Source organism: Cricetulus griseus, chromosome 4 (genome assembly GCF_003668045.3).
Source record: "Cricetulus griseus strain 17A/GY chromosome 4, alternate assembly CriGri-PICRH-1.0, whole genome shotgun sequence".
NCBI classification, from domain to species: Eukaryota; Metazoa; Chordata; class Mammalia; order Rodentia; family Cricetidae; genus Cricetulus; species Cricetulus griseus.
In genome coordinates, this window is record NC_048597.1 from 214,183,619 (window position 1) to 214,206,145 (window position 22,527).

The 22,527-nt window shown below is 45.2% G+C and overlaps 1 protein-coding gene across 1 annotated transcript in view; it reads right to left on the minus strand.

Moving 5' to 3' along the window:
• Positions 1 to 9,163: 9,163 nt before the first annotated feature.
• Positions 9,164 to 22,527, minus strand: part of LOC100770413 (collagen alpha-4(VI) chain) — a 94,941-nt gene continuing 81,577 nt past the window's right edge. The window contains exons 33-36 of the mRNA XM_035444236.1: positions 16,419 to 16,509; positions 13,958 to 14,641; positions 10,326 to 10,422; positions 9,164 to 9,410 (exon numbers count right to left, since the gene is read on the minus strand). Coding sequence (XP_035300127.1) covers positions 9,164 to 9,410; positions 10,326 to 10,422; positions 13,958 to 14,641; positions 16,419 to 16,509 — 1,119 coding nt within the window. The remainder of the gene's footprint in view (positions 9,411 to 10,325; positions 10,423 to 13,957; positions 14,642 to 16,418; positions 16,510 to 22,527) is intronic.

Genomic DNA, 22,527 nt, shown 5'->3' on the forward strand with positions numbered 1-22,527 from the left:
CACCAGGCATCCTCCATGGGCACCAGGCATGAATGAGACGCACAGACATATATGCAGGCAAAACACATAAAATAAAATTTTAAGACAACTAAAACTTAAAGCAAGACAGTGTCTGTGTCAGGAACATGCCAGGAAGCAAACTCCACTGTGCCCTGGTGTGGGTGGGAATCATGAAACCATCAGCTCTTTGCCTGGTAGGTTTGCATCTCCCCAAATTCACATGACAGTGCTAATCCCAGATCTGATTGCATTTGCATTTAGAGCCTTTTGATTAAATATGCAGAAGGATGAGACCCTAATAAAATATGATTATTGCTTAGAAGACACCAGAGGGTCTCATTGCCACCTTATTCCCTCCCTCTCTCCCTCCCTCCATGATGAGCATGTGAGAGAAAAGGCCCAATGAGGCCATGTAAGGACACAAAGAAGTGACCATCTGCAAGCCGGGAAGACGGCTCTCACCAAGGAAACCGAGCAGGCTGGCACAATGAGCTCAGATTTCTAGGCAGAGCTCTGAGAAGTAAACTTCTGTTGCTTAGGATACCCATTCTGTGATGTTTCCTTAGGGAAACCCAAGATGAATAATACATGATCTCAGAGACCCCAAGGCAAACTCCCTAAGTTTCCCAGAGTTCTCCTCAGTGCTTGATGGAAGCTGGGGGTGAGTTGGGGGGGGGATGATGTGTGTGAGTATCTGCATGACTGACTTGTGTGTGTGTGTGTGTGTGTGTGTGTGTGTATTTGTGCATGTATCTGTTGTGGAATATTATTTTAAGATATGTTATGTTTGTTTATTCTGTGGAACATTTGTTTCAATGATGCAAAGATGTGCTGTATTCCTTTATGTTGCATTTGTTTAACTCTGTGAAACTGTGCTACTTTGCCTGCCTAAAACACCTGATTGGTCTAATAAACAGCTGAATGGCCAACAGCAAGGCAGGAGAAAGGATAGGAGGGGCTGGCAGGCAGAAAGAATAAATAGCAGGAGAAAAATAGGGATTGGGAAGCAAGAGAGATCAAGGAGCAATAATAGAAGAAACTAGGCTCCCAGCCACACAGCCAGCCAAGGAGTAAGCGAAGGAAAAAAGCACAGAAGCAAAAGTAGATGGGATAATTTTAGTTAAGGACAGCTGGCTAGAAATAAGGCAAGCTAAGGCCTGGCATTTATAAGTAGTAATAAGCCTCTGTGTGTTTATCTGAGAGCTGGGTGGAAGACCTCCGAAAGAGTAAAGAGTAAACAACAACAACAACAACAACAAAACCAACGACATGCATCTGTCTGTCTCTGTCTCTTTGTCTGCGTCTCTGTGTGTGTGCCTGTGTGTCTCTGTGTGTCTGTTTCTGTATGTCTGTCCATCTGTGTATGTATCTATGTTTCTGTGTGTGGAGTCGCAAATGGCTGTACGATGAGGGACATGGGTGTGGGGAACTGAACTCCAGCCCTCCATAAAGGCAGTAAGCTCTGTTAACTGCTGAGCAGTCTCTCCAGCCACCACCCTGCAAAATGTTTCATCCACTGGGGGTAGGGTGTGAGCATGGCATGTCCCACAATACGTTCATGTGTGGAATGCTCACTCTCTAGAAGGATAGCACTGGAAACTTTAAGAGCTGGGGCCTTCCTGGTGGAAATCATGAGGAGTGTGACTTGGAAGGTCAGGCCAGGTCCCCAGTCCAGGCTTACTTCCTTCTCCCTGACAATTACAAGGTAAGCAGTCTCCTGGTCGGTCTCCTACAGCATGCTGCTCTGCCTCACCCCAGGCCTGGGTTCAACAGACAAGGGCTATCGACTAAAACCTCTGAGACTTGAGTCAGAACAAACTTTCCTTAATTTGCTATCTTGGATAGTTTTCTCGCAGCAATGCAAAGGCAACAAACATTCATGGTGAGCCCGAGCCTCTCATTGCATCTCTGCATTGACAGCATGGATTTAACTGTTGAGTCAGTCCACCCTCAAGAAGGGAAGTCTATGATGAGTGCCATTGGTGGAAGAGGACTGGGCCCATAGAAGTTACTTCTGTCTCCTCTCACTATTGCCATGTCACAGAGTAGAGAAATAATCACCTATAACCTTACACCAAAGAATAAAGAATACCTTTATTTGTTCATCATTCACGTCAAGTAGTAAAGATGAATTTTACATTCCATGTTCTCTTCTAGGCTCCCTCTTTGACTTACATTTCCTTGATCTCTAATAGAGAAAAATAAATTTCCAACTCATTTCTGAAGTTCTGGTTACTCCTTCCACTGATTTTTCTTATGCTTATGCGGCTCCCAGCATTTTTAAAACAATGGGAGAGGTCAAATTCAAGTTGCTTTTCTACTTACTCCCAATTCATTTAATGTTCAGGAAAGGTTTGGTTACTATAATTAAAACTTAAAATTTGGTCCTTCCCAAGGACATCTCCTTCCATATATACATGAATACATCATTCTACTCTCATCAGAGAAAGCACAGACCCACGGCTGTTCAAGGCGCAGAGAGTTAGAGACTGCAGAGTAATCAACCCTCAGTGAAACATCTGTATTGTGGCCCCTCCTCCAAGGCTCAGAGATCATGGTGGGAGAGGGGTGGAAAGAGTATAAGGGCTGGAGGTGATGGGTGACTGTAAGGAAACAGCGGGAAAGTTGCACATAGGAACTCAAATTGTTGTGACAGCATACATAAGGCTTGTGCAGGATCAAGCCAAGTAAAGTCCCAGCACGGAGAGGGAAGCTAGGCACCCAGTCACATGCCAGGCTAAGGAGCAATCGGTACCTTCCTGGAGGAGCAGAGTCAGTTTTCCTTACAGTGTAGCTCCCGGTAGGACCATGCTTCAGTGGAAGGCCACACATGTGGACAGCGTAAACTGGACTTGATGGGTTTTTAAAAGGAGACAAATGGTCCAAAGTTGGATAGGCAGGAGAAAAGGAGTGGGTCTTGGAGGAGCTGGAGTATGACTAAATATGACCAAAGCACCTTGTATAAAATTCTCCAGGAACTAATTTTAAAATGAAGGGAAAAATACAATTTAGTCCTCGGTTACAGATTATCTAGTGTGTCTAAGCCTTCACTGGCAGGAAACAATAGAGGGAGTTATAGTATCACATGCAGGGCTGTGGAGTGGACTTTGTCAGTCATGAGCTGGGTAGCCTGCCTCAGCAAGAGTAATGCCAGTCTCATGAGTCTAACTGTTAAAAGAAGGGCACCCATTTCAAGGCTCAGCCAAGTTGGGAGTACACCATGTGTCCATTCTTCTCTGGTTTCATTGTTTGCAAACTGGTTGGCATTGCCCCCCAGTTCCCAACCCAGAAGAGTGGGCAAGCTCATTCTTCCTTACTCTAGTCCCATTTCAGGACTATAACCCTGGCACTCACCTTCCTTGGGATCCATGGAACAAGGACCTACAAGCAAACAAATGGAGACAGAGCCAGGCTCAAGTATGATGGGTCTGATGTCTCAGACACTGAAACCCACACCTCGCCATGGGCTACGAGACCATGGGCAAGATGGTGATCCTGTGTGGGCCTCAACTTCCTCAGTCACAGTGACAAGACTTTTAAGCCTAATATCACAAGTGTGGTGTAATAAGCCGTATGTTACAACATATGCAATGTGCATGTAGATATAATTATCATTTTTCATATCCATGGAATAAAGATACATTATACACAACATAGACCTGAGAATGAAGTTTTATGATACTGAGATCCCTCGCTTGCTTCTTTTCCTTTTGCAAAATATCTCCTTTGTTCAATCCCAAACATGACCAGCCTCCTGGTCACCTACACAAATCCAGCTTATTTATCATTTATAGCATCCTGATTTTTGCTCAACAACTTAAGGTAACCAGGAAAAACAAAAGAACATGGCATGCCTTGAAGATTTTTAAAATGGCGCTGGAAATCAGCAGATTACAATGAGACAATAGTTGGGATCTCCTGGGTTTTCAGTCAGGTGCTGGTTTCCCAGCTGTGTGACACCCCATCCTTCCACATGTCTTTAGAGATACCTTATATCATAGAGCAGTGTGTTTTTCCTGGGCCAACCCTGAAGCATAGCATGCTGGCTGGCATTTCCTCAGCAGTTCCCTCTGGAACTCCAGAGGACTGCAAATAAAGAAGACATCATACAGGGAGGAGGAAGCACAAACAAACCAACTGCTCATTAGTACAATCAACACCTGCTGGTTTTCTAGGCTATGTGCCGCACCCAGGGGGATGGGAACGCTTGATCCATAAGGACCTGCTCCTAAGATTGTGCTGTGCCTGGGGCAGACACATTTGGATTTGTCATGTGTCACCCCCTTCCGGGGGATGTCAGGAAAAGGAAGAACAAACCTCCAAAGCCTTGTGGAAGCCAACAGAGAAACACTGCAAAGGTGAGCAGCCAGCTGTTCTGTCTTGACTTAACTGAGAGACTTGAGCTCAGCAACCAGCTGTCCCTGCCTCTGCCCAAGCAAATCTATCCACAAACCAAAAACTTGTCACATCAACTCAGGCTCTTTCTAAGGACCCTCATCTTTGGAAGCCCTACTTTGCCTGGTCCTAGGTGATGAGTCTAGAATAGCGTTGTCCAGCAGAACTTTCTACAATGATGTGAGCATCAGAATCAATGAGAAATCTGTGCTGATCAGCACACACACACACCCTCTATGTGGCTGCTGAACCTTTGAAGTGTGTCTGGGTCCACCAAGACACTGGAACTTCAATTTAATGAATTCCAAAATATCTCCACTTAAACAGCCAATGTGACCGGTGGCTACCATATTGGTCAGAACTATGGGGCGGTCCTCAGCGCTTTCAGCTAAGCAGCCCTAAGCTATCACTTGAAGCCTAACACTCAGTATTCCTCACAGTCTTGAGCCTTCTGTGTTAGTATGATACAGCATTGGAGAATAATAAGCTCTTACTCAAGCAATTACTGGAACCCCCTAATTTCATATTAGCCACTGTTTTCCCATGAACATTAACTTTTGCCTTCCTGGCAGACACTGCAGCCAGATAAGATTTTACTCACGTTCATGGAATCTAGTGACAAAAGGCAAGGATGTGTGGGAGGGAGAGTGCTTGTGGGTGTCAGAGCAGCTACAAGGAAATTACAATTTCACTGTGTCCTAGGCTTCTTCTAGCGCCCAGTATTGATGTTTTACAATATAACCCTACTTGGAGGCAGGGGGAGGGGACGGAGGGGGGGGACTCAGCATGTTTGGAAGACAACACCAAAATTGGCAATATGTCAAGATCATCGTGGCTTGTGTGAAAAGAGATGACACTTGATAACACTTGTCTAAAGTCCTCACAAGCAGGTGCAATAGCAGGTTGTAGGTGTTATGGCAGAGCACCACTACAATATGGGGGCACAGAGGAAGCTCTGAAAACTTCATAATACCACAGAGAGGACCCTGAGGAGGGGTAAACCTGAGCCCAAAAGTAATGGATGACCAGATATTGTAGATAGAGTTAGCAAGGTGAGAATGAACTGGACCGTGGAGGCTCGGAACAAATAGCAGGACCCAAGGGCCAACTGTGACTCATGTAAACATGATATATAGGAACACAGCAGGCACCAAGGCTCCACAGACTCAGGACATGGGTCAACCCTAAGGACCTTTGTTCCTTACCCAGGGCTCTGTCCTAAGAAATGAGGTGACCTGATCTGCATTTATGCAGGTGTTCAGAATGAGGTTTACGGAGGTAAGGATGAGAAAAAAGATAGCAGAGGGCTGATGGGGGGGGGGGAATAGCAGGAAGATGAGGGTGTGACCACAGGAATGTGTGACTTTCCAAGTCTGGCCCAATAATGGTTGTCCAATGTTGTGGAATATTAGTTTAAGATGTGTCATATTTGTTTATGCTGTGGAATGTTTGTTTTAATGATGCAAAGATGTGTTGCATTCCTTTATGTTGCATTTGTTTAACTCTGTGAAGCTGTGTTACATTGCCTACCTAAAACACCTGGTTGGTCTAATAACGAGTTGAATGACCAATAGCAAGGCAGGAGAAAGGATAGGAGGAGCTGGCAGGCAGAGAGTATAACTAGAAGAACAAAGAAAGAGGATCGGAAAAAAAAAAGGAGAAAGAGAGGAGGACACCAGGGGCCAGCCACCCAGCTACACACCAGCCATGAGTAAGAAGGAAAGAAAGGAATATAGAGGGCTGGAAAGGTGGCTCAGAGGTTAAGAGCATTGACTGCTCTTCTACTGGTCCTGAGTTCAATTCCCAGCAACCACATGGTAGCTCACAACCATCCATTATGAGATCTTGTGCCCTCTTCTGGTGTGCAGATAATACATGGAAGCAGAATGTTGTATACATAATAAATAAATAAAATCTTTAAAAAAAAAAAAGGACTCGGGAAGCAGAGGCAGGCAGATCTCTGTGAGTTTGAGGCCAGCCTGGTCTCCAGAGCAAGTGCAAGGATAGGCTCCAAAGCTACACAGAGAAACCCTGTCTCGAAAAACCAAAACAAAACAAAACAAAACCAAAAAAAGGAATATAGAGGAGAGAAAGGTAAAAGCCCAGAGGCAAGAAGAGGACTGGATAATTTAAGAAAAGCTGACTAGAAACAAGCCAAGCTAAGGCCAGGCATCCATAAGTAAATAAGACTCCATGTTATTTATTTGGGATCTGGGTGGCAGGCCCCCAAAGAGTAAAAAACAAAAACAACTGCAGTCCACTTGAATGCAAATTGCTATTCCCAAGTCAAAGGAAGAAGGGGTTTGAAAAGGAAGGTGACAGTCAACAAAGGCTAAGCCTCCAAGAAACTCAAAGCAATGAGGTCTGAAAAAGTGCTTTGGTCTTTCTCTACAGTTCAAAATAAGACGGGGGCCAGCCAGCACTTTTCTCCTATGGGAGAGCATAGGAAGGGTGGGGCAAAGGTAAAGGAAATTGCAGGTTTGGCTTATTTGCCTTTATTTCTTTTGAAAAGTAATAAAATAGAGCAACTGTGGGTGGAAAAACTGGAGGAAGGAGCTTGAAGTTGCAATGAAGGCTAGAGAGCCAGGCAGAGCCTGGCAGAGCCACACAGCGAGCCAAGCAGGGGATGGCTGAGGAGTACTGGGGGTGCCAGTTTTATGGATGGCACTGGGTAAGAAAGCCAGACATCAGTCTTCCATCTCTTTGATCTTGATAAAGGATGCCTCAGGGCAGTGATTGTCATAGTTGATTGCCCTGGAGAATAACCTGTAAGCGCTTGATTGCCCTGGATAATAACCAGTGATTGAACTGACCTGGGGAGAATTTTCCAAGGCTCCCACGTGATAAGTGGCGGTTGAAGACTCAGTCCTAAATCAGATATTTACACCACCACCTCAAAGGCTCCAGAAAGGGTGGAGAGAATGTAAGAGCCAGTAGAGAGGAAGTCTATGAAATGCTATCTTCTGGATTCAGCATAGCCATTGCAAGCATGAATGGCGATTACCAGAACTGAATCTTCACAAGACAAACCCTGTCAACATCACAGATGAGGAAGAGCCTACCCTCCTTACTGAGCTTTTGGAAGCTGACGCTCTTCAGTTATATACCTACTGCTGAGCCCACCAGGTTCAAACGGATTGATCCAAACCCATCATTCACACAGATGGCCATGCTAAACTTGGTGGGTCACAGAATGTGAAAAAGGGATTTGTGGGATGGGGAGGAAGGCTGATGGGGGGTGGGAGGGAAATAACTGAGGGTGGGGTTGAGAATAAACAGAATGCATTATATACATGTGTAAAATTGTCAAAGAACAAGTTTGATTAGTAAGAAAATATTCCAAAGTATATCCAGGACTAAAAATCATCACCTAAGGTTAGCTGAGGATATTCTGTACTGAAAACAACATAATCTATGTGCAAGTACTTCCAATGTTCATTTTTACCCAAGGAGGGGAAGTTACTGTTGGGAGCTTCTATTCCTGTGTTGCCTGGTTCTGTTATTTCTCTTGGATGTGTGTTGCTTTGGAATCTAACAGGTGACTAACTACACACAGCATCCACTTCTCAACAGCTAAAGGAGCTATGTGCTTAGCAGGTGCTGAACACAAAATACAAGCTTTATCCTCAAAACAACCCTAAAAGAAAAGCACTCATCTAATTCCCACCTTATAGATCAGAACAGTGAGCCACACAAAAATGGCATCGCTCCTGTGGCCACCTAGCCAACAGCCCTAAGTGTCTGAGCCACGTAGGAACCTTCAGCAACTGTCCTTTTATCCAAATAGGGATAATGGCTCATTAGAAATTCTTTCGGCTTTCTCGAATAACTTTTGATGGTGTCAAGGTTAGAATCTGGAGATGTGGTTAAGAGCACTGGCTCCTCTTCTAGGAAACCTGTGTTCAGTTCCCACCATCCACATAGCAGGCCACAATTGTCTATCACCCCAGTTCCTAAGGATCTGGAGCCCTTTTCTGGTCTTCAAGGGCATTGCACCCATGTAGAGCACAGACATTCATGCAGGCAAGATCCATACAGAGAAGAAAAAAAAAAGTAATTCTTTAGAAAATATTACAGTAAAATCCCCACCCATGTCCCTCAATAATGTGTTTGCTGTTCAGCTAAATCGGTCGATCACAGAAAAGACAGAACATTTCTCCAGTGTTGTGATCCAAAACCAACATACAGTTGTTTTAAAATGTTCCTTAAATTGATGAGAATACACCACGGTGGACATCCACAAGCCAAGAATTCTGTCTACCAGGGAGTTCAGTTCAAGGTCAAGAGATGTCCATTTGGTTGGTGGGTTGTTTGTACTAGACCAGCAGTTCTCAGCCTGTGGGTTGCAGCCCCTTTGGGGGCGGAACCACCCTTTCACAGGGGTCGCATATCAGATATCCTGCATGTCAGGTATTTACATTATGATTCATAACAGTAGCAAAATGACAGTTAGGAAGTAGAACAGAATTTATTTTATGGCTGGGGTCACCACAATTGGATCACAGGATCTAGGCATGAGGAAGCTTGAGAACCACTGTAATAGACCCTTGGCTCTTTGTGATCTGGGATCCTCACTTCCTGGAGAGATGATGGCTTAACATGCCCTGAAATGCATTCCACGGAAGTGAAAGTGGGCTCTTTTTGACGTCTTCATTTCTACAGCTGTGTGAATGACTTTTTGAATAAAGAAAGGCAGGTTCAGAAAGCACATGAACACAGTACACAGAAATTTTATTTTAAAGATAAAGATTTAAAAAGTGCATCCAACCTAGAGAGCAAGGAAGCCATGGTTTGGTGTCTCGCTGTAGGCAGAACCCAAACGTCTTTGCTTCGCTACTGTTTCTTGATCATTTTCATTGGTGTCCGACTTGTGCATTTCATAATTTCCCACTGCTTCTTGCTGAGATACAGATGTCGTCTTGAGTTTTCTCTTTTCTTCTAGAAAAATGTCTGATGATTTGAGAGCGTCTGAGTCATAACCAAAGACAGATGTGCCAATCTGGCGCTTAGACAACCTGTAGGAAGGCAATCTTTGTCACACTGTGTGACTTGGGCTGGGGATGTAGTTCAGTGATAGAAACCTGCCTACATGGGTAAGGCCCTAGGTTCAACCTCCAAAATCACAGGAGACACACCCCCACCCCACCCCCCACCCCCACCCTCGAAAGCCCATGTCACATGACCAAACCCAGAGGTCCCACCCTTGGTGGATATTGCTGTTGTGACTTCGAGCTGGGGATTCACACTGCTCTCTGGCTGCACCAGGGGCAGCAATGGGCATGTAACATCCCCAACTTTGCCTCTGAAACTTGAGGCTGGAGGGTGGGCACTATCGTGGGATGGGGTGTCTCATTTTGTACTTTTATGCCCCCATGTGCTCTTTGAATGTTTTTGGATACTGGTCCTATATTGCTTTTTATTGTCTTTATATTGAGTGTTTGCCTTATGTGTAATTATGTGTGCCATGTACATGCCTGGTTCCCCAGAAGCCAGAGAGGGCATTAGACCCCCTGGAGCTGGAGGTACAGACCATTGAGAACTGTGTGTATGGATGCTGAGAACAAGAGCAGCAAGTGCTCCTAACTGTGAGCCATCTCTCCAGCTCAAGGTCCAGTCTTACTTCTAACATTAAAAATATCAGAAAAGAAAGCCTGGCATGGTATTGCACCTGGAACCCCAGCCCTCAGGAGGCAAGAGAATCATATAGTCAAACTGCCTAAGCTACACACTGACACCTTTCTCTAAAAATTACAAAAGGAACACTAAACACCATCAGATCTGTCAATCCCAGGAGCTTCCCAAACAGTTTGGGTCAAGTTGAGGACTGGGACTGCCTGTAGGGAGACAGACAGCATCCTCCCCGGGTCAGCCTCACCGTGAGCTCACCTCTTGGTAGGAGCATCTAATTGCAGCAAGGTATCCCCGCTCACCTCTTGGTAGGAGCATCTAATTGCAGCAAGGTATCCCCACGGTTTGGGCCTCCACACTCCTCAGTGAGCTCTGGGGGTGGATACCGGTTCATCCCACCTGAAAGTGAAACATTTTTCAATCAAATCATATAGAATGTAAAAATAATCTAAGTGGAAAGAATAAGTATCAACGGAGAACTCAGAATGAACGGGCCGTCTAGTCGCCACTCTGCACCCCGTAAGACTCTGGGACCTCCGAGGAAGAGGAGACACCAATAGTAAAAGCCAGAGGTCAGGGACCACCAGGGCGAGAAACAGTGTCATCCAAATGTGATAGCACTCAGGAACTCACAGCAGGTGTGGCTGCTTGTCCCCAGCCTGCAGGAAAGAAGCCAGTCAACACTCTAGCATGGAGGGGAAAGAGGCTCCCTAGCCCCCACCCCATCTGAGGAGACCCTGACGGTTGATGGCTTCTAGGAGGGGCAAAATCGGTTTTCTTTAAAGGTGTGGCCTCTGGTGGGTCAACCGTGTTCCCCAGATGGCCTCACAGTTATGAATAGACAGACAGACAGCACAGGTTGGGTTAGAGTCTAGAGACGACCTGAAGCCCGGGAGGGGCACAGAGGTCAGGGTGGATCTGGGAGGAGTTAGGGGGAGAAGTGGGTGTGACTATGATCAAAATACATTGCATAAAATTCTCAGAGAATGAAAATATTATATTCAAAGCCAGGTGATGGTGGTACATCAGCACTCAGGAGGCAGAGGTAGGTGGATCTCTAAGTTTGAGGACAACCTGCCTCATCTAGAGTTTCCAGCACAACCAGGGCTATACAGAGAAACCCTGTCTCAGAAAAATGTATTTTTAAATAATAAAGCTAAAGCATAAAAATAAAACAAAACACTACTAAAATCACCACCAGAATACATCAAATTTAAAAGCCATAAAATCAAAGCAAAATCTAAAATGAAAAAAATTAAAATGTGAAGATAAAGGCCAAATTGAACAATAAGGAGAAAAACAGTCCATGATGTAAAAATCAAAGGATCATAAAAGGGATTTGAACAAAGAGTAAAACAAATATAAAAATAAATGCAAATAAAACCATAAAAGTCAAATCAAAAGCAAGCAAAACAAAAATATAAAGTGCATTCTGTTAGATAAATAATATCCCAACATAAAAGAATATAGCAAAATATGAAATGCAATCTAATAAAACCTCAAAAATAAAGCAAAATTACATTAAACAGATGAGAAAAGCAATTGTTTTTCAGCCTGCTTCTCCCGAGCTATAAGCCCCCGTCTTCACTATTTCCTGTGAAGACCAGGAATCCAAAGCTCAGAGAAAGCCTCTGGCTTTTCCTATTACCACACAGTTCACAAGTAACAAAGCTAGGACTAGAAGTAACCCACTGATGTTTCTATCTGTCAAATGGCAGGGCACAAATGCCATGCCAGTACTTTAAGACGTGCATCAGAATCCCTTCATCTCCTTTGTAATGAAGGTGCAGATGTCCTTCAAGACGCCCCTCCCCCCCCCTCAGTGTCACACCCACTGAGGAACTCAGGTCTCCCAGGATGGAGGATAAGGGGCATCACCCATAGCTCACAGCACACCCTGAACATGTTGGTTTCTTTTTAAATTACTTACTGCAAGACAAGCATCTGGACTTGGCCAGGCTAATACCTCCCACACCCCAGCTGTTTCCACTATTATGTTGGGTACACTTTGGTCCTTACTGATTGTGAATTAGGTTCATCCGGATCTAATGGGAGGTCAGGCTGCTGGGGCAGGGAAGTAGGGGAGAATTCCAGCCAGGATCCACTGACACAGCCCCCACCCTTAAATCTTCACTGGTAGCTAATCCACCCAGCTTGAAGAGGGAGACCCCAGGCTCTTGACCCCACTCTCACTTTCTGGAAGGTCTCTAAGGGCTTCTGACCTCACTCTGCCAACTCAACCTGCACTTGAAAATAAGAGTACGAAACACTTTCTTCTTTCTCTAACGTACAGAACTTATATCTAAAATTGTGTATGTACACGTGCGTGCGTGTGTGTGTGTGTGTGTGTGTGTGTGTGTGTGTGTGTGTGTGTGTATGTATGTATGTGTAGATCATGAAACTAGAAAGAGTATCATAGAGGGGAGGCAAGAGAGGGTAATGGAGTTTGTGTGGTGTGAAGCAAAAGGGCTGTCTGGGGAGAAATCAGCCACAGGGAGCCGAGATGCCTTAAGAGGGGCAACAGGGAAGGGTGGTAGTGAATGAGAACAAAGTAATCACACACACACACACACACACACACACACAGACACACACAGATACACACATACACACACACACACACACATACACACACACACACACACACACACACACACACATATATATATATGAAAATGCCATTAAACTCAATGCTTTGAGAGCTAACTTAATAAGAAAAGAGAAGAAAAATAAAGGTCTGTATCCCTGTTACTTAAAATGCAGTCCATGGAGTGTGAGATGGTAGCATATGTCCTTAATCCCAGTCATTGAGAGGGTGAGACAGGGGGACTGTAGCCAGTTCACGGCCATCTTGGACTGTACAGCAAGACTCTGTCTTCAACAACAAACATAACCTGTGGTCCATGGGCCAACAGCATCATTCTCAAGCTGATGAGGAATCCAGAATCTCAGACCCCAGCCCAGATCTGCTGGACTAGATCCACACCTGATCAAGATTCCCCTGCCCACCAGGGGAGTGGGGCTGGAGAGACAGATGGCTCAGCAGTTAAGAGCACGGACTCCTCTTCAGAGGGCCCAGAGTTCAATTCCCAGCCCCCATGTGGCAGCTCCCCACTGCTTGTAACTGCAGTTCTAGGACTTCTGACCCCTCACACAGGCATACATGCAGACAAGCACCCAAGCACAAGAAATAAAAATACATAAGTCTGAGAAGCGTGGCCATCTACCCCAGAAAGTAGCGTGGCGGTGGCAGCGGCAGCCACGTATTTGCACAGCAGTGACAGTTCAGGGTCCCTCCGTGAGCATCTGGCTTCATGAACAGACAGATCAAAATTCTCATTTTAGTAACTGAGAAAATTGAGAAGCTACATGGAAGCCTGGGGCCTCCAAGCCACCAGGTGAGGAGGGAGGGGCAAGGTACTCGCAGCAGATTGCTGGCAACTGGTATCTTGAAAAACTGCCTTACACGGGTGACGGCTGCTGGGGCAGGGACAGTCAGTTGTCTTCGGTGGTGTGCCCATGTTCCTGAAGTAAATGGCCCTCAACCAATGGCCAATTGATACCATTAAACACACTCAGTGAAGAAGAGGAGGGGGGGAGAGGAGGAGGCGGAAGAGGAAGGAGGAAATGACAACGTTGGGAGGAAGACGTGGGGAAAGTTCAGGAAGAGTTGAAGCAAGAGGAGTGATGTAATGTAAATACATTATTTTTCCTGTATGAAATTACCGATGAATGTAAAATACAAAAATTTTCAACTACCAAATAAAATAACAGTAAAAAAATAAAATAAGCTGTTTAAAAAAAAAAAAAAACACAAACATCTGTAAGTTCCTGTGGCCAACTATGCCTAGGATAACCCAGTCCCTACCCACCCCCCACACCAATGCCCCACCCACCCACCTACACTCCCACCCCCACCCCTGTTGCCACTCACTTTTTAGAAGGCTCAGGAAGGCCTGTGTGAATCTGCTGGCATAGGCTACCTCCTCCTCCGAGACGCCCTCCAGGTGTAACAAGTGCTGCTCCAAGGGTGCACTGGCCACTGCAGCCAGTTCAGCAAGCTCCTGGGCTCCCACTCGCGGGCCCACGGCCAGCACCAACAGTGTGATGCCCTTGCACTTGGCCTCTTGAGACAGAGTCCTTAGCTTCTCTCTGTCCCAGCTGCTTGTCTCACTGGCCACGATGGCAAAGAGGACCTGTGACCTCCGCGGCAGCGGGGCTGCCAGAAGCACTTTCTCCAGCGTCCACTCCAAGGCGTGGCCCAGGGCAGGGGCTCCCCATAGCAGATGACCGGCAGCCTTCTGAACCTGCCTTTGCATCTGTGCCCGGTGGCCGTGAGAGGTCAAGTGAAAGTACTCAAGCACTGGGGCTCGACCCACGCCAGGCCAAAAGCCTGGAGTCGTGTGTGTCACCAGCGCTGCACGTGCCCCATGCCAGGATGTGCCGGGCTGTGCAGCCACCTCCAGGTCCTGAAGCACGGAATCCACTAGCCGCAAAGCCCCCCGGTATACATCAGTGCTGACGCCCTGGGAGCTGTCCACCAGGAACACCAAGTCCATGTCCAACTCCTGGGGCCTGGGAGCTTCCGGCCGGCATTCCGAGGCTGGCCGGCACTTATCTAGCAAGGAAATACAGGCATCCTTTGTTTCCATGCAGAACACACTTCTACACTCAGAAGTGCTGTCCTGAGTGCTGCCCCAGAGGAATTGGGTTGGCACAGTGATCTGACAGTTTAAAAACAGGTATCCATTTTTCAGAAGACAAAACTGAAACCGACTACATATCTAATGTTCTCCAACTGCCAGGGGTGTCAAGACTATTGACACTGCAAAAGCATATTGGGGTCTACAAGTGTGTGGGGTCACATCTATAGCTCTCCTGGGATGCACAGTGCCTGTGGGACCCAGGTTGGACATGTGTGTTAGGCCTCTGGCTTCCTAATCTCTGACTTAGTGTCTCTTCCTCTCCATAAAAAAGAATTAGTGACGAACTGTTTAAACAAGTCCATGAATGTCATGCTGATGTTTAAGAAAACACACACACACACACACACACACACACACACACACACACTTAATTTAAAAATAAAAATGAGGTCATTTTTGTTTACATTTTTAAAATTGAGTTCATATATGTAAATGCTCAGAACAAAGCCTAATGTACAGTAAGATCTCAAGGAACATGAAGTTAGGTTTCCACAGAAGAAAAACTGGGGCTCAAAGAGAAACCATGTGTCACCTAAGCTGATGTGGGAGAACACAGCTTCTCAGCCATGGCATAGTGCACACATGCCATTCCTGACCTGCCTTCTCTCATATGGCAGTGCATGATGACATCCTCTTTGGACTTTGTTACACGAATAATAAAAACCCAGAGGTTGATATTCAAGCTTCAAGCTGAAGATCAGAAAATCAAAGCAGCCGGCCACTAGCTCTCACCTCTACCTCAGGCTGAAAGGGCTGTCCTCTCCTCAGTGTGCCTGGAGAATAAATCTTTAAGACTGATTTTGCTTCTTCCTTTTATACCTCTCAAATCCTGGGATTAAAGGCATGTGATCCCAAGTGCTGAGATCAGCTTTGTGTGAGCTGTTTCTCTTTAGGACTGGATCGATATCATGTAGTCCAATGTGGCCTTGAACTAATAGAGATCCCTCTGCCTGTCTTCTGAGTCCTGGGATTAAAGGTGTGTGCCACCACTGCCTGGCTCTATTGCTAACTAGTATGGCTGCTGGCATTAAAGATGTGTATCACCACTGCCTGACTCTGTGGCTTGTGGCTAGATTTGCTTGTTGCATCCTCAGGCAAGCTTTACTAAATCATAAATACTATATCACCTCAGGAGTTCAACTGCTCTGGCCTGGGCAAAGTGGGTGTGGCTGGGAACATCTTATATGCAGGCATGCCTGGGCTTCTGCAGACAGCTCCCTCAGGAACAAGCTAGTGAGCAGTGTGCGATATAGCGGTGGAGGCTGTGGATCTCACTACCTACCAGAATAGATCCATTATCTAGAACCCTAGACTCTTGACTCTTAGTCAGCAGTCTGCCCATCACACAAGGTGCCACTAAAGGATGACTCTCATGCCCAGACACATATGGGGACTTTGAAGAAGATAAGTGAACAGAATGTATCAGGAATATGCCAGAGGGGACTGTGGGACACAATAGTCGCTCGACCCACAAGGAGTCAGGCGTTCTCTTGTCTGTGCAGTGTTTGTGCCAACTCTGACTTCCTAGGAAAAACTGAAAATCCAGATGACATAAAAATTCCCGGATTCTAAAGCCCTGCACATGCTGAGCAAACGCACATCTGTGGCACAGATCTAGCCTGTGGCCAGCAGCTTATCCATCTACTCTCAAACCACCAGTCTGAGCAGAAGCATTGTCTTAGCTCTTACCATAGCAGAGAGTACAGCTGGCCAGGCGTTCCACATCCTGCTGGCGCTCTGTCTCCCATGTAAACAAGTGGAATCCACTAAGTCCGTCCACCTATTTCAAACATACACACACACAAATTCACGATCGGCTGGGTTAAATTCCAGGTCATGGTCTTTGTGGCTTTTTTTCCCTAACTCAGATGAAAAAGATATTAGTGTAGTTCCTAAGAAATATATAATTACATAAACGCTTACAAATAATTTGACATTATGTAACACACTTGTAATCATATAGAGCCCTAGCTCTAACAGGACTCACAGTATATAATAAGCAGTCAGTCCTGTAACATCCAAAGGGATTGAGGTAGATACTTTGAAGGAAGCAGCTGTAGAATATTCCATGTGTTCAGGGCTAGGACATAGTACAACTAGAAGGTACTATGAGAGGAATGAGGAAAGCTTGGAAGAGAGATGGGAAAATCTGCTTATCTCTTTCATGTATCCTTCTGGTCATGATTAGTTTAATAACCAACAACAAGTATAAATTTAAAAATAAAATGTACCAGGACAGCCAGGGCTGTTACTCAGAGAAACCCTGACTCCAAATAAATAAATAAATAAATAAATAAATAAATAAATAAATAAATAAATAAAATGTGAATAATAACAATAAACCCAGCACGGTCCCTGGCACACCTTGAAAGCAGATCAATAATCCCATGCCTTCTTCCTAGGGGCACAGTCAGACTACATTTCCCAGCCTCCTTTGCAATAAGTTCCTAAATATGACTGGGGTTTGGCTAATGGGATGTAGGTAAAAGTGTGTCACTCTAGTGCATGCACTGTAGTTACTTGCTCCCTATCCTTCATTTGCCAGCTAGGTTTAAAGGATGGAGAAGAAATGGGTTTGATGCCCTAAAATATAATGAAGCCACTGACAGAAAAAGCACAGGTTCTGACGTGGCTACATGCAGTAGAAAGTGCCCTGCCCCCACACTCTTCCATAAGGACTACATTCACTCAACAGAAAACATCATGGCATTCAGGTGGTTCCTGAATGGTTCCGCAGTTAGCCAGCCCTGACTAGTATTGTTCCTGAGACTTCCACCTCACAATGAAAGCTAGTAATGTTCTCCAATCCTTCCTCCCAGGGGCTGAGGTGAGGTCTGCAAAGCTGCAGATGTCCAAGCTAACCACGTTCATCTTGGTACCCACTCTCTGTCAAAGCATGTAAGATGGAGCCCCACTGTGGGGCTGCTCCTCTCACTTCATGGACATGGCCAGAAACAAGCCCACTCTGAGCCCTCCTCTAGGTCATAGGTTGCCTAGGCCATGAAGACGTTATGCTAGCTCTCAAGAAGACAGAGAGTCAAGAGTTACTCTGGAAAAGAACTTGCTGTGCCCCAGATTCTTTACAGAGCCCTTTAATCTTTCTACTTCATGCTCTAGCAGACCTGCAGCACTGCCTTTCAAAACAAGCTCACTTGAAGGAAACATCCTAATCAGGAAAGAAATATAAAGAATTGATATTTATATTAATGTTATACACACACCAAAACAAAATCAGACAAAAATCTAAGAAAGGCAAAAAGCAAACAAACAAACAAAAAAAACCTCCTCTCTGAATATTGCAAAAGAACATTAAATTGTACTCAGGCTGATCAGTAGCTACTACCAAAAGTCCTCCTCGAAAGCCATGTAGAGGACAGAAAGGTGGCATGGACAAGCCTTCTCTCGTGGAAAAAGAGACAAAGGATCTTCCAGAAAGAACAGGCTCCAAGGTTATGTTTTGGGAACATGGGAAGAGGAGAGGCATTGCAAGGAAAGGAGTTGATGAAATGATACCATTTGACACTTTTAAGAGAGCAAGGAAAGAAATTTAAGGGGCAAAGCAGTGGTGGTGGTCATCTAGTGTGAAGAATGACATGCACAAAGGTCCAGAGCGGGACAGTGGGTACTCATCTGAACTCTGCCCCATTTCCTATATATTAGATAATGCCACCTCCAGTGTGCAGTACATCTGAGCCATGAGGCTCCCTGACACATGGAGGACATTAACACTGAGTCTTCTTGAGTAGAGTTGCTGGTCTTCATCATGCAGATCTCCAAATGACCATCAGATCTAAGCATGGACTAGCGAAATGGATGCAGATTAATCACTCCAGATTAAAACAGTGTAGACAGGAATGTGACACGGCATTATTTTACTGGAAATCACAGAAGGAAATTGGGAGGCTTCTGGGACAAGGATCCATGGCAATGAACCAGGAGAAATAAAAAGCTGGGATAACCCAAGAGCTTTGTCCAAGCCTTGTAGGAAGATGCTAAGTTGATATACAACCATTTTAAGACACAGGAAGTATGGCTGAAGCTATAAAATGCAAATTTTAAGTGAAGATTTGAGGTAATGAAATACTTCAGATAAATGTAGATATTCATCCTATATCTATGCAAATTCTTGTTCTTCTAACTTAGAGATGGCTCAAGGGGAAAGTTCTAAGCCAGCAGACTAGATGACAGGAATTTGGGTTGTAGTCCTTTATCTGCCAGATGTGGCTATGTGGCCAGAGAGAGGCATCTGCCTTTGGTTTCCTTGGGTACAGTTTTAGAGTGAAACCTAATGCTGCTGGGTTCTTCTGTGCCAGCATCATCTAGTCCTAGGTTACTGTGCCTGCTTCTGTTCAGGACAACATATGAGCTCTTCTGCACTGAGCATCTCAGAGCCCATAACTCTTCCAAGTTTTGTTCAACTCATTGGAAAGTTGTCAAATTCAACCGAATTTGATCAGAGACACAAGTTTCACTTTTAACTTTTCTTAGAAACAATAATTTTTAAATTCCACTTAACATTTGTACTGTTCTTGCCAAATGATTGTGGTAACAAAGACTAAAAATGCAGTGGAAGTCCACAGGGAAGCTATGGTTCAGTATAGATACATCTGTATGGGATTTGATTAATAATATTCCATGATTTTGACTTTGGACTTGTCAGCATAGTCATTGTCAGTGATAAAGTAGAAGAAAGATTTCCTGAGAAAACTCAAGCAGAGAGAAAGTGTGGGAAGGAGAGTTGGTGTGAGCAGAGAACACTGGCCCATTGATTCCTACTGAGGACTGCATCCACATCAGAGTAGAGAACCAAAACTAGAAGACCTCGAACACAAACCAAAACGCAACTTTCATTAGAACCTGCACCTTTGACATTCTTCCAACCAACTTTGGTTCTAAATGTCCAGTAGTATTTGCAGCTGTGGAAGTCACAACACAACAGAGCCAACTGCCCCCTCAGGAATCTCCACCCCAGTGAAGTGGGGTTCTTGACTATGCCACAGAAAAGAATTTCAGGACAAGCTAGAATGAGGCAAAGTTAGTGGCTGATTAAGTATTTAGCAGAATCTAAAGGAAAGGAATAGATATAGTCCTAAGGCATGGATGTGGGCTTCTTGAGAGAGAGGGGGCTTGGTGTCTTTACTCTGTAGAGAACTGTATACATTCCTCTCAGGATATAGTTTTACAACAAGAATTAAAGATTAATCCAAATGATCCTTCCTCAGACTTGTGGCTAAGACTAAGTGTAAACATTGCGCAAAGCTTAAAATTTAAGTAAGATTTAAAATCTATTTAAGCTGATTTACTTGTTTTTCTTATCTTGGAGATTTTCCTTTTGTGGTCTAGAAGATAGCGCAGTCATAAAGTATTTGCCCTGTAAGCATGAGAATGGAGTCTGAGTCCCCAGAACCCACGGTGGGGGGGGGAGGTGCAGAGACAAGCAGATCCCTGGGGCTCAATCCTTGGAACAGCTACTTGCAAGTTCCAAGCCAATGAAGACCCTACCTCACAAGAAAAGGTGACTGGCATCTGAGGAAAAGCCAAGGTTGTCCTCTGACCTCCACAGGCCACCCTCATACATGTGAACACACACAAATGCACACACACACACACACACACACACACACACACACACACACACACACACACAAAAGAATTTCTTTTTGTGGATGAAATTGTAAGGTGGTTTCATGGGGTGAGGTGTACTGTTTAAGATTTAGGAATAAGGGACTAGGGAGATGGCTCAATAGGTAAGAGCACTTCTGTGCAAGCATGAGGACCCAACAAGCATGTAAAAGGCTCAGGGAAGCCACACACACACACACACACACACACACACACACACACACACGCACGCACGCGCGCACGCACGCACGCACGCACGCACGCACGCACGCACGTAAAAAGATTTAGGGATAAGAGAGAGATGCTGATAGGGTGAACTCAAGATTGCAAACATTCTGGCCCCAAGGAGGCATAGTTTAACCATCCATTTTGATGTTCTTGTTTGAGATATCTTATTTTAGAAAAGCACACACACATTATTTCTGTAAGCACATTCAGTTGGATCAGTGGTGTTAAGTTTCCTGATGCTCACTCTGTAGGAAAGGCAAACTAGATCCAGGGTGAGGGGCTTGTACCTCAGTGGTACAGTAAGACAGAGAGAAAATGCATATACCATGGGTTCTCATTGACATCCTTTTCTGATTAATAGGCCAAATGATACAACAGCCACGCTCAACCCTCACCCACCCTACCCCCATGCTAAAGAACTTCCCATGAACCCTTGTTCTGGAGAGGCCCCCGGGCTTGAACTTGAGGCTTCAGCTGTTGTACTCAGCTGCCAGAAGCCAAGAGAGGTTATCCATTCCTGGGACTGAGCTGGGGAGGCTCTTGGCTTGGGAAAACCAAAGCAGAGAGGGAGGAAGGAAGCAAGCCCTAGGGGGGAAGGTTTACCTTGGAGGGAGTTAGAGCTAATGAGACTCTACGGAGTTTTCAAACTATCTGGCACCAAGTTGGGGTGATGGCTCAAAAAACAAAAAGAAACTATGCAATATGGGGGAGGTAGGAGGACAGAGGAAGGACAAAGTGCAAAGTCATCACCTGACCTGTGGCTGGCCAAGGAGCTTGAGTAGAGTTTCAGCTCCTCTAAATTACCATAGTGCCACTAAAGTCAACCAAGCAAACCATGCTCTCTGTACTCCCCAGAAACACTGGAGGTCAGAACTGGGTTAAGCGTGTACAGTGAGAAAGAGAGACTTAGGAACATGCCATGACTGAACACGAATTCCTGGACTATGTGGCTTAGAACAAATCACTTCCCCCTCTTCCCTTTGCTCATTTCACCTGGGAAATGAAGGTTATCATTGTTAATGGGCAGGATAGTCACGAGGTTTAGACACTGCTTGTGATGCTTAGACTTCACTGACAACCTTACATAGCCTATAGTCACCTGGGAAGAGAATCTCAGTGGAGAACTGTCTGCTTTGAGTCTGACTGCAGGCAAGTCTGTGGAGAAGTATCTTAGGTTAATTGATGTGTTAAGATCCAGCCCACTGTGGACATGAGTGGCACCATTCCCTACTCAGCGGGCCCTGAAATGGATAAGAGTAGGAAAATGGAACATGAGCAAGCAGGCATGTAAGCACATGTGTCTGCTCTTGGCTGTGAGGTGATGTGACTAGCTGTTTGAAGTTCCTGCCTCAACCTCGTCACAACGATGGACTATAGCCTGGAATTATAAGATGCACTAAGCCCCCTCTGACTTAAGTTCCTTCTTGTCACATTTAATCACAGTAGCAGAAATGAAATGAGAACACTCCTCAAACCTTGACATCCACACAAAGTATCCAAGGATCGTGACATATAAATGCATGCTCAGATGGGTCAGATCAATCAAGGCTTGAAGTGTGTAGCATTCCACCCTGTCTGGTGATGCCTTTGTTGCCCGTCCCCAGGCTACAATTTGGCAGTGAAGTGTGGCACCTAGAACTATGTAGGTGCTTGCTCAATGGCAGCTATTAGGCCACAAGGTATAATACACCCATGCTGATTATCACACAGAGGGTAACAGATGTCCTAGCAAGTGGTAAGTCTTATAATTTCCACAATAAACTTATAAGCCTAAAACCACAATCTAGTTATTTTGAACTGCCCAAAGTGACTCCATTGTATTCTAATTTTAGATAACTCCATCTCATGCTTCATGTTCCCAGCCCCCACACCACCCCAACTAACCACATCTTGCCGAGCAGAACATTCTCAGACAGCAGCACCCACAGCCTAAGGAGATCCATCATTT